General features: G+C 40.6%; 1 protein-coding gene across 4 annotated transcripts in view; it reads right to left on the bottom strand.

Moving 5' to 3' along the window:
- The window catches only part of LOC123503748 (tyrosine-protein phosphatase 99A-like), a 783,535-nt gene that overhangs the window by 101,437 nt on the left and 668,718 nt on the right, over positions 1 to 13,380 (bottom strand). For all 4 annotated transcript variants that reach the window (XM_045253746.1, XM_045253744.1, XM_045253747.1 and 1 more), the window contains exon 5: positions 6,361 to 6,542. In XM_045253746.1, coding sequence (XP_045109681.1) covers positions 6,361 to 6,542 — 182 coding nt within the window. The remainder of the gene's footprint in view (positions 1 to 6,360; positions 6,543 to 13,380) is intronic.

Here is a 13,380-nt window from a genome sequence, read left to right as displayed (position 1 = left end):
TGCCATTACCTCGGAGACCTCGCCTTGTGCAGACCAGAGGAGACCGAAACAAGACAAGCAGCACGCAGCAGCTGTCCGTTGTGTGCACAGTGTGAACACATTCTGTAGCACGCTTGCTAAGTAAATCAGGGAAACACTCTGCAACCAATCAAATGAAAATTTAGTTAGGAAAGTGGACAGTGACAAAAGTTAGAGGTTTTTGTTCCATTGGTTTAGTATAAAGAATAAAAGTAACTGAAAGAAAAGGAAAGGTTTTTATGGGAAACACGAGAGCAAAGAAAGCGTACCTGTAACCATATGTTTAATGGTGCCACATTAAAACAAGTGTTGTCTACAAAAGAGTATTATTATAGTATTCATTTATATTTCTACCTATCTACTCATACAATTTTTACGCGTAAAACCACTAGCTAAAAAAAAAAAAAAAAAAAAGAGATTTGTTTCTTTACAAATCCAAATTTCATTATGTAACAAACTAAAAGGTTTCTTCCTCCACAATGAAGCAACGTGCAGTGAGCGGAAGTATTGGTGTCAGAAGCATTAGTGTGACACACACAAGTATAATTGGTACCAGCTTGAAACACATTCTCCAGACATTTCTGGGTTGATATGATGCGCTTCCTGGTACATTTCAGGTAACTTTAACAATGCCACGAGGAATGAGACAGACTTGTGGAGGCATTACACCTTGGTGTGCCACATTGCACGAACGCTGAATAGAAACATGAATTGAACATATAAATATAAAAAAATGATGACTAGAATACTTAATATAGTACTAGTAGCGATGGCGGCAGCAGCAGCAGCAGCAGCAGCAGCAGCAGTAGTAGTAGTAGTAGTAGTAGTAGTAGTAGTAGTAGTAGTAGTAGTAGTAGCAGCAGCAGCAGCAACAGCAGTAGTAGTTATAGTGGGAGCGGCAGCGGATACAACCTTATCTCAACAAAATTGGATTTCCTTTGTCTCGTTCAGTGTTTTGTCTTTAACGAAAGGAAGAGATCAGGCAATATTCGATATGTAGTGATTTTTGATAAACTAAAACAAACAACCAGAATGCACATTTTATATATATATATATATATATATATATATATATATATATATATATATATATATATATATATATATATATATATATATATAAAGTAAAGTGAAGTGGTGTCTAGTGACCGGCATCCCGGAGTGGTCAGGCTTTCAAGCCTTAAAGCTGAAACAGGAGCCAGGCCGAGGTGCGGAGGGAGGCAGCACGGGGGCAGGGTGTTTGGGGATGTGGCAAGGGAGAAGGAAGGTGGTCGGGTAGGGTGGCGGGGAGGCGGCCTAAGTGGTGTGAGGCGAGGCACAGCAGGTGAAATATTTGTGGACCAATTATTGAGTATATGAAGAAAGAAATTTTGTGGTGGGAAAGTTACACTCTGCCTTGAAGGTGGTGCAGGAGCGCAGTGGTTGGGTTTCGGGAAGGTGGTGCAGAATAACCCTGGGATATGGGACACACGGTGACATCCGGGTCACCAGCGTTTACCTTCCCCCAGCTTTCCCTGACCACCCATCCATCATCCTGACCACAGAGGACAGTGAAAAGCTGTGTGGGTGGAGGACCTCAGTGTGTGCTGTGCTCCGACACGCCCGGGGATACTGCTGCAGGGGAGAACCACCAAGGTAATGTCCTCAAGATAAACAACTTTCCTCGCCTCTCAGTTACAATTTCTTGTGACTCCTCTAACTCTTAGCAAGTACCTGTGCTTACCTTTATGAGTAGCTTGTATAGAATTTTCCCATTCATGTTTTCTTGTGGTACTTTCCTTTGACCGTGCATGCTATTTTCTCTCTAACAAATCATATGGCGTAAGTGAATATGGAGTTTATTGAAATGATGTATGAAGTAAGATAAGAAAAGTACTTAAAATGAGAAAACGATGAATAAATAGTATCCTTCAGACAGTTCTTCCTGCTTCTGTGTGCGGCTCAACACTTAATCCCGAGAACTGCAGCAGGAAATACATGAAAGAAGGATGGAGGGCAGCCAGACACGTGCGGCAGGCAATATACCATTCCTTTTTGTACATAGTGATTGGCCAATGCTAGAGAGCCTCACACCACACAAACACACACACACACACACACACACACACACACACACACACACACACACACACACACACACACACACACCAATATTTATGAGTAAGCCATACAACGGTTCAAGGTGGTAATGATTTAGGGACAACAATGCCATTTTTTCCTTTTTCTTTTCCATTTCACGTGGACTAAATCTGCAAACCCTTTACTCTTCTCGTCTCGCTTAAGTTTCTTCCTCCTTCGTGCTCATCATCAACTGGCAAAACCTAATCATGAGGTCTCGCTGCCAATTCAAATTTCATTGTAATTTCTACTGTTGGAACTTATTGATAAAATGTGAAAAAAAACAGAAACTTTTTATATATCTTTTTTATCAGGTCTCATTCTGGCGCCACAAAGACACTTTTTGTTAATGAGGTCTGAATCGACACAGGGCAGGAGGGTCAATTTTGCCGTGTGTGTGTAAGGCTAACGGAATGAAAGAGAAAAATAAAAATGTGTATCGTCTTCCTGTCTCGTGAATTCATCGGCTTTTGTTCAGGCGAGTGTGAGAAAAAGGTATCATATTGTCAGTATATAAATTTGCACGTCATTATCATGTGTGTCAATTGTTATGCAGTGATGGCGATCTCATTAGTTGTCACCTCGTTATTTGCATCTTTTATAGCAGGACACACCTGCTTTCCATCCCTTTCAAACGTTTCCCTTCTCGCCTTGACAGTTTCACCTCGGCTAGAACATTCGCCTTTATCTTGGCTTGTTAGCAGGAGCACTTCTTATACCACCTTCACAAATGGATAGCTTTTTATATAATGATCTATCTTTTATTGCCATCTTTTAAATAAATCTGTTGTCTAGTATAGTCAATTTTTTTTTCTTTCTTTATACAACAAATGATTTTTCTACAGTGGTCTGGGTGTTTATAAAGAACGAATGTAAGACTAAGAGTTAATAGCTGCTCTCACAACCATTTCGTACCTGCTGGGTTATTTTTGTGTACACGAATCCATTACAGTTACCAAAGACATAATCTACATCAAACCAGCCTAGTTAAAAAAGTACTGCTGCTTCAAATATCTCAAAACAAGGATCGTGTTCATCTCACTTTCCACCAACTGAACAGCTAAAACACACAAAAAAAGCGTCTATTTGTTCCTTAACTCCCCAAAAGTTTCCAGGTGCATCTTTTCCCTTGAAGTTCTTGCTGTCACTCCTCATCGTGGTTTGGGGAAGGTTACCGCAGTACGACGACCGGGAAAGTTATAGAAAGTTACACTCATTAAGGAAGCAGAAGAGTCTATAATCAAGTAAACATCTTCTCCACTTACGAGCTTGAAGGAACAATCAGCCACAGTGACTCTTCGATGTGCTATAACTCTCAACACGATAAGGTTCTTAGGGAGTTAAGAAAAACGGAAAAAAAACAGAAAAAGAAAAACAGAAAATTTTACCTAACCAAACCATAGAAAAAGGAACTAAAAAAAAAGAAAAAGAAAAAAATAGATCTCGTCACACACAAGCAAACATCCTACAAAGCAATGAAATTTAGATGCTGTGCTGTTTGTGAGGTCGAGACTAACTAGGAGACAATGGCCCTTCTACACTAACTAGGAAACAATGGCCCTTCTACACTAACTAGGAGACAATGGCCCTTCTACACTAACTAGGAAACAATGGCCCTTCTACACTAACTAAGAGACAATGGCCCTTCTACACTAACTAGGAAACAATGGCCCTTCTACACTAACTAGGAAACAATGGCCCTTCTACACTAACTAGGAAACAATGGCCCTTCTACAGAAACACCTCGATCTCTCACAATGGCAGTTTTCAAAGGCCACTGTGATGATTAAACGCGTTCTCGAGAGTGTTTTCTGCGTTTATTATACAGAAATCTTGTTAATCTGTTACTAGAATGATAAAGACGCCCTTAACCCCTTCAGTACCATGACGCGTTTCCATATTCATTGTGCTTACTATTTGGTGATTTTATACAGCTTCAGAAACTTATGTGGAGGTTAAAATAGTGAAGACTCAGGCCATTAATCTTCCAACCTCCACAGACCCTTTCTAATGTAAATAAAATGGTCTAATCGTACATAATTGTCAATGTGAAAATGTGTCCTAGTACTAAGGGGGTTAAAATCCACTGGCGCTTAACTATACTGAACCTTTTGAAAGAAGTCAAGGTGCGGCGCTGAAATGTTATAGAATATTGATATGAAACAGTTGGCATTATTTAACACATTTCATGACCTTTTCTTCTTCTCTACTCTAACTTGATATATTTTTCACTTGTCACTAGTACAATGCACCTCAATAATTGATCACCACTCCTCTTCTTCTCTAACAATACATAATTTCATAGCCATTTACTTATGCACGCAGCCGCTCAAATATCTGTCCCTTCTCGTATTTGTTGATCTATTTCTTCACGTATCACTTCAACAAAACCTTCCCTTCGGACACCTTAACAATTCCCATCTTCTAATTCCACAACCTTTCCTAACACTTTCGACAGTAATGAGCTTCGAGGGGGAGGAAACTTCATACTTCGCGTCTCACTAATATGGCGGGAGATGAGACGTAGAATTCTTCATTAAGAGTGACATTCCGAACATTCTTAACTATGGGTTCTTCACTGCAGCCTTTAGATGACAGTGTGGCGCTGTGTGAAGTGAAGGAAGGGGTGGCATGGAATGAGTATTGAGTACGTTCCGAGGGTGTAAAGGCATATGAAAATAAAAATAAATAAGTTAATTAATAAAATGAATATATAAATAGAAAACTACCGCCAAACTCCAGATACTTCATGCAGTAAAGAACGTGATTTAGTGATTCCAGCGCCTTCAGCCATTAAAGAACCACTCAAGTCACTTATTTGTTTCTTAGCCCATTGAATAACACAAAGGAATACCGAAAAGAAGAAAGGTCAAAGCTGTTATCAATCGTGAGGGTGTTTGTGATATAATCTGATTTTCTCTCTCTCTCTCTCTCTCTCTCTCTCTCTCTCTCTCTCTCTCTCTCTCTCTCTCTCGTTATCTTTTACTGATATGAATGGTTACGTTTTTTTTTTTTTTCTCACCTCAATGCCAAATCTCTCAGTCTCTCTTTCTGTCCTGTTATTCTTTTCACCAGTATTTCTATGCATGTTGGTTTTCTGAGTTCGTTTCGCCTCCACCGCCTGCCTCCCAGCCACAGCACCGGTCCATCTCCCAGCTGTTCTTTGACCTCACCTTGCTAGCTCAAAGTGTAAAGAACATCCTCCCTCCTCCTTTATTCCCCTTCACCAGTAAACCACAGAACTCACTTCCCCGCGTTGTTTTCGCTTCTGTGGCCTCGCCTCGTTATTTTTCGTCCATCTAATGGTTCAAGTTCTTTTCGGAAAGAGAAAGAGCAAAAGGGAGACAGAGTATCAAGTTACCTCGCGGGCTAAACTGACTTCCTTTTTTTTATTTTTCAATCCTTTTGTTTTTTTTCTTTTATAGTGTGACACACGGCATGGATTTTTCCTCTTCCTTTACATTCACCCCTGTCTTCACTGCTCCACAAAAAAGTCAGAGAGAAAAAAAAGCAAGGCACTTAAAGGGGTGGCAATACACCTGGAACAGATTGCACAAAGCTAGTGGAGGGTCCCACACAACACTGCGAGTGGCGGCGAGGTGCATGGTCAACAACTCTGCTGGCTGTCCGCAAACAAAAATCGTCAGCGTTAGTAGTCAGTTAGTGAGGCAAACAAAATCATCAGCGTTAGTAGTCAGGATAGGAGTAACGAGCTTCATCTTGCTAAGAAGAGATTAATAAAAAAGATACGAAAAATTTGATATAGACTTGGTAATTACGTTGTTTGTGTGGTACGTGTAGGAAAAAAATTGGTACAAACTTGTTAGTTAAGTTGTTTGTGTGGTACGTGTAGGAAAAAATTGGTACAAACTTGATAATTACGTTGTTTGTGTGTTACGTATAGAGGGTTACACGCTTCTTTTAGTTTTTCTTATTTTGTTGTGTTCTTATATTAAACTATGAATCTGACGCTCGCATTTCCAGAGAGCAGATTCGCGAAATTCCAACATCAGCGAGACACTAAATTACTAGCAATGCCAGAATTCCACCACGTTATACTAAGAGGACTTATGACCAAGCTTCCTGGTGTCTGTAAATAAATAAATCAAGAAGTACAGGGACGAATATCTCGCGCGTCGGCAGGAAGCACGGCGAATGACAAAGAGCTGAGTGTGCCGAGCGACAAAACACGGGGTTAAACAAAGGAAAGTGGCAGTTACTCACGCTCTCTCAGGGTTATCATGTAGTAGGACTTGATGGAGGGCTGGCTCATCCCGAGGGCGTTGACAGCCACCACCCTGAAGGAGTACACGCTGAAGGGCTGCAAGTTTGTGACCGTGAACTGTGTGGCGTTGGTCTCCGTGGCCTGGCCGTTGTCCACATCCCACACACCATCCTCGTCTTTCCTGCGGGGGGAGAGAAAGGAATATTAGTAACAAGGAAAGATGTTACATGGACTAATATGAAAGATAAGCGTCATAATTAAGATTGGAAGTCCAGTTCTGTTATTCTTTATTAATTTATGATTGGATGGGTGAAAAGATGAATGTATGAATGGATGGGATAGAAGGAACGATGGTTAGATGGAAGGAACGAAGAAGAGAAGGAAAGACGGATGAATGAAAAGATGCACGAATGAATGGAAATAAATAAAGAAGGAAGAAGAGAAGGAAGGAAGTAAGAACTGAAGCATGAATGAATAAATAGTTAAATGGATTAGTTAATAGAAAAAAAAATTAAAGAACAAAAAAAGAATAAAGAAATGAAAGATAAACGGATGAACGGATGGATGGAAGGTAGGAAGGAAGGAAGGAAGTTGAGCGCAATAACTTGATCTCACTTCTCACTGGGCGTTTGACAAGCAGGGGTGAGGCACAAGAACCCTCGCTTTCTGCAATGGGATTACCTAATGTGTTACTGGTGACAAACTTTTGGGGCAGAATTACCATTACATTAATATGATCATGAGGGATTATGCAGCGCAGGTGAGACACTGATGAAGGGAAGGAAGGTGAGGAAAGGGAAGAGGAAAAGGGGAGAAGGAAGAGCTGTGAGAAGAGGAAAAGGGGGAAAATAATCCTATAGTTTCTTGTATTTAGGAGTTAATCTAATTTGAAACAGACAAGTATAGTTTGGGAAGAAGAAAGTTATGTAGATAATTGCTTGTAAAAAAAAAAAAAACGGAAAAGAAAAAAAAACGGAAAAGAAAAAAACGGAAAAGAAAAAAAAACTGAAAAAAACGGAAAAGAAAAAAAAAACGGAAAAAAAAAACGGAAAAGAAAAAAAAAACGGAAAAGAAAAAACGGAAAAAACGGAAAAAACGGAAAAAAACGGAAAAGAAAAAACGGAAAAGAAAAAAACGGAAAAACGGAAAAAAACGGAAAAGAAAAAAAAACGGAAAAGAAAAAAAAAAAAACAAAAAAACGGAAAAGAAAAAAAAAAAACGGAAAAGAAAAAGGGAGACAAAAGAGATGTGAGAAGAGGAAAAAAGAGGGGAAAATAATGCTATAATAGTTTCTTAGGAATTAATCTAATAGGAAACAGACAAGCACAGTTTAGGAAGAAGAATGTTATATCGCAAATTGTACGTAAAATACCTGAAAAAATACGGTAAAAAAAAAAAACAGGTGTATGATTTGAACTTTGTATTAGGAAAATGATCTCAAAAGTTCCCCATACAGTAAGATGAATTACACCAAGATAGCCTGAAATGGTACACATATTTCAGGAGATAATGAGAACCACCTTTACATTATCTATACTGAACACACTCCACCAAACACCTGAAGCAGCCTCACCAGTGCCGCAAAAAAAAAAAAAAAAAAAAAAATCAATACTGTCGTGAACGGAACAATGTCTGAAATGACGCAACAGATGAAAGGAAAGGCAGAGAGAGAGAGAGAGAGAGAGAGAGAGAGAGAGAGAGAGAGAGAGAGAGAGAGAGAGAGAGAGAGAGAGAGAGAGAGAGAGAGAGAGAGAGAGGAAACAATATGAAAAAAAGGAAAAAAAAAAGTTGTCGAGAGGTTGAAGAGTCCACCACCACCGCCACCACCACCACCACCGCCGCTACCACCACCACCACCACCACCACCACCACCACCACCACCACCGCCACCACATTGTTCGCGAGGTCGATAAAGGCAGAGAAAAAGTTCCAAGAGGAGGCTGGACATCACGGTGGCTGCAGGAGGTCCGTCTCATTGCGAGGGCCCCAGAATACATACTGCTATATTACTGCTGGTTGCATGACCCTCCAACTCTTTGCCCTTCTCGTCCGCGCTCTCACATTCCTGCCCCATGTCCTCTTTCTTTTCCAATTTCCCGTTTTCTTCCTTGTCCTCATTCTTGTGAATTACCTAACCAAATTTAACCTATCCTAACCTAACCTAACCTAACCAAATTTAACCTAACCTAACCTAACCAAATTTAACCTAACCTAACCTAACCTAACCTAACCAAATTTAACCTAACCTAACCTAACCTAACCTAACCTAACCTAACCTAACCTGACCTAACCTAACCTAACCTAACCAAATTTAACCTAACCAAACCTAATGTAACCTAACCTAACTTAACCCAACCTACCCTCTTCTGTGTGTGTGTGTGTGTGTGTGTGTGTGTGTGTGTGTGTGTGTGTGTGTGTGCGCGCGCTTGTTTCTGTCTTTAGTCTATCACTCTAACCTACCCTAACTTACCCTACCCTACTCTAACCTAACCTAACCTAACCTAACGTACATAAGATCAGGAGATAAGGAGAACTGTAGGAAGTCATTAGGCCTCCATGTGGAAGTTCCTGTACAAAATAAACTGATCTATTTTCATCAGTCATCCATAAATTCATCTAATCCTCTTTTAAATCTCCTTAATGACTCAACACTATACCATTCATCTAACTAATTCAATCTTTTCTCCTTTTTACATCTTTTTTCTACAAGTTTTAACATTATTTTTGTACAGCTGCCCTAAGACGTGCTGTCCCAAAATCTCGCCAATGTCATGTTAAAAACTGGTTAGAAATAAACGAACTAATGAAGTGCTCTATTGGAAGTCTAAAATTCGTAAACACCAAAAGAAATGAGGGTATGATAAGTCAGCTAATTGGCAGATACTGTGTTATTTTTGCCCTGAAACATTTTACACATCACTATTTTGAGCAGCTGTGCGTATAGTGGCTGGTAAAATACGTATACATAAGGTAATATATTTGGCCTTTACAAATGACTTAGTTTTGTCACGGATAAGTGTGCAGTAACCATGCATCACTGTTGTTCGGTAGCAAGGTTGAATTTTTACTCTATTTTGTATTTTGTATCAGATTTTGTCAATGAAGTGTGTGTGTTTGTGTGTGTGTAAAAATAATAATAATAATAATACGGTTTATTAATGATTGCAGTACATACATACTGAAAATGTACATATGGGGATTGAGGGAGACTTAAGATTAGAACCTTAACTGTGTGTGTGTATGTGTGTGTGTGTGTGTGTGTGTGTGTGTGTGTGTGTGTGTGTGTGTGTATCGACCCCACTTCTCATTCACATTGATCTCTCCCCTTACCGTGACAACTGAGTCAATAGCTTCGTTTGCCTACCACCACCACCACCACCACCACCACCACCATTTGACTCTGCTTCTCCTCCACTGGTATCCGGCAATGAGAGGCGGGGAGACGTGACATGGCCTTGAGTGGTAACGAGGCGGAGGGTGAAAGGGTGAGTGAAAGGATAGAGGAAGAACTGGCCAGTGAAATCACACGTAGGGTCAATGTCCTTTGTTGGTACATGACGGGAATGTAAAGGAACACAATGGAAGAACAAATAAGAAAGGAATGACTGGACTGGACGTGTGTGTGTGTGTGTGTGTGTGTGTGTGTGTGTGTGTGTGTGTGTGCTTGTTTGTCTTTAGTCTATCATTCCTCTCTCTCTCTCTCTCTCTCTCTCTCTCTCTCTCTCTCTCTCTCTCTCTCTCTCAGTACTGTTCCGCATACACTCCAGCAGCAGGTCGCCCGAGGTGGTGGTGTGCAGTTTTAACAAAGAGTAAGATAGCGGAGTTCATCTTTAATACCGGGTAACTAACCTGAGCCCGTGACTCCCTCCCCTGTGTACGCATAGCCCATCATCAGCCATCACAATGCTTCCCTTGTCCACCTGTGACACTGCGATACATTCACTACTTCCCCTAAACGCACATGTGACCTACATTATTAACCACCTCTGTACCATGACGCGTTCCAATATTCATTCTGTTTAATATTTGACGGTTTTATACAGCTTCAGAAACTCATGTGTGAATTAAAATAGTGGAGACTGTGGCTATTTAATCTTTTGACCTTCATAGACTTTTATTAATGTCTATAAAACCGTCTAATCGTATCCAAAACTCATGCTAAAAATGCGTCCCAGTACTGAAGGGGTTAAAGAGCCTTGCCAAGTAGAAAATCATAACACTTTCTCAGAAATTCGGAGTGATTGTTCCCCGTGGACTGGATGGAAGAAGAAAGATGTAACTGATAATCTGACATTCCCCCTTCCCTTCGCTCACCAACCAAGCACACCTTTGAATCTCTCCGTGCGATTAGACGTGTGATAACAAAGCTGGATCTGATTCTTTCTTTAAACTCACAGCGCCGTACTCTCAAAGTTTTCGTGTCTCACCCTGACTATTTTGAACATGCCTCGAGGGACGTTACTGAGGTTTTCAGTATGCTTTCATGATTATGGTAATACTTTAACGAGAATTCTTCAACATCAAAGTGAAAAGAAAACGAAAACATGCATGAAAACTGGACCACTTATCCCTGTGGCTTTTAAAATGAATCCTTGTGAGAGATGAGAGTACGAAGTGATTTAGAATACGGACCAAAGAGAAGAGAAAGTACTGAGAATAGAAAGGTGCATGAGAGGGAAAGAAAGGGAGCTGTGGGTGCCGTGGGGTGACAAAGAATAAAGTGAAACATCCACACACTTACTGCACCCATTAAAACCTTTCACCCCATTAACCCTGTGCCTCGTTACAGCATCACACACCTGTCGCTCTTTCCACTCTTTCTGATTCAATTCTTTTCTCTCTCTACACGTCGAATTGGCGTACTTGAAATATTTACATTCTTTTTACTTGTTGTTTTTGTATTTGCTTAGCTTAATATATCCTATCTCTTTTTTTTTTCTCTCTTTTCTCTTTTTATTCTCGTGTCCTTATTCTAGTAAAGGTAAAAGGATTATTATTTTTTTTTTTTGCATATTTTTCTCCTTATACAACTGGTGGGTTTAAATATTTACATTCCTTTACTTGTCTTTATTTTTCCTTTGTGTCTGGTGTGAGTATACGTACTTCATCTTTAATCAAAATAAAGAATACAAATGTTTTTTTTTCTTCATATATTATAAATCAATTAATAACGAGACTTTTTTCATATCAACACAGAAAATAAGGGATGTTTATAAAATTTCTCCATTTAATATTTATTTTTTATACGTTTAGGAGTGGTAGTTGTTTTGTTTTCTTTTATTATGCATTCTTGACCAGTTTCATTCACAGCCAAAAAAACAGAAAGAAAAACGTGAAAAAAAGTAAAATAAAAATAGCACAGTCTTCGATGCACCGACACACAAGGAAACGCTTCTTTGCAATTAGCGTATTTCTTTTTTCCTCCGAGAAGTCAAAACATAAACTGTCCATTAGGATTTCTTCTTCCCCTCTGAACAATCACATTGAATTTGTTGTTGACTGAAAACATGTCATAACCTAAGCGTCTATGTGTTTAATAAAGCTAAATCATAAATAAAAACTATAACACACACACACACACACACACACACACACACACACACACACACACACACACACACACACACACACACACACAGCACAGAGGGACACACGCCTCGCCTACCTAAAAACTTTGCCATGAGGCCGTAAACTCAGATTCGGTGTGGGAGAGAGAGAGAGAGAGAGAGAGAGAGAGAGAGAGAGAGAGAGAGAGAGAGAGAGAGAGAGAGAGAGAGAGAGAGAGACTCTACGACACGTCAGCTTTAGCGGAGGAAGCACAATGGAGTGATTCTTCTTTTCCGTGGCCTCCGGATACCTCGAGGGAGGCCCCGGCGGGAGGCTCGGGCCGCGGGGAGCCAAACAAAAGAGGCTCAGAGTCCGTCGCTGAAGGAGGAGAGGGAGACCAAACTTGTGCCGGAATGGAGGCAAAAGGGCGAAGGAAAAATAGGCGAAAAAAGAGTGACTGGGAGGGAGAGGAAGAGAGAGAAAGAGAGCAGGACGGTATTTTTGCTTTATACTCATAGGAAAGGCGGATGCACGCCCATTGACCGCTCCATCTTGTGGGGTGCTGGAGTGAGCTGTGCTGCTGGGGTGACTGTGGTGTGCTGGTGTTGCTATGGCGTGATGGAAATTTGAGGTAGTGGGTTGTGATTTGGAGTGTGGTGTTGTTGTGCTTTGAAGTTTGTGTTCCGGTAGAGGCGCCACAGTTGGTAATTTGTGGTGTTTTGTGGATGCGGCGGCGATGTTTTGTGGTGCTGTGGAGATACTCGTGCTATGTGGTGGCATGTTGCAGTGGAGGTGGTGACTGTGGTGGTGGTGTGGGTAATAATGTTATCTACTGGCGAAGAAACTGTAGTGTGTGCTGAAAAAATGCTAAAAAAAAACACGAAACAGCAATCTCTGTAATGAACACCAGTCCTGCTTTCAAAAATAATCTGAGAGTCGTCTAATATATTCCTACACTCGTTTAGATTAAGCATCGATACTGGAGATTTGCAGGAAAGATAGAAGATAAGAACGATAAGAAGAGACGCAGCAAGGCACACGGGGAAAAACGTTGGGGTGAAGAGGAGAGGGAACATGGGGAGGACTAGCGGGTAAGGTCAAGGGGATCACGGCGCAGGAAGGGGAAATACTGTCTCATGTGTGCAGTTGATCTCTCAGTGACGTGAACCAACTTGCCCTCTCAACGCATCCACTCACGAACTGGCTGACTTGCGTGTGTGTGTGTGTGTGTGTGTGTGTGTGTGTGTGTGTGTGTGTGTGTGTGTGTGTGTGTGTGTGTGTGTGTGTGTGTGTGTGTAGTGAGAGTATTTTCACGCTCTCCTGGAAAGTTTAGAAAGTTGGTTGGAAAAAAAAAAGTAGATAGTGAAAAAATGCAGGTGATTTTAGTTGTTATTGTCACTACTACTACTACTACTACTACTACTACTGCCACCACCACAGTCTATACAAACAATACAGAACTACACAAGCCT

The sequence above is a fragment of the Portunus trituberculatus genome, chromosome 14 (genome assembly GCF_017591435.1).
Source record: "Portunus trituberculatus isolate SZX2019 chromosome 14, ASM1759143v1, whole genome shotgun sequence".
NCBI lineage: Eukaryota > Metazoa > Arthropoda > Malacostraca > Decapoda > Portunidae > Portunus > Portunus trituberculatus.
Note: the sequence above shows the minus strand (reverse complement) of the source record. Positions and strands in the feature narration are given on the sequence as shown.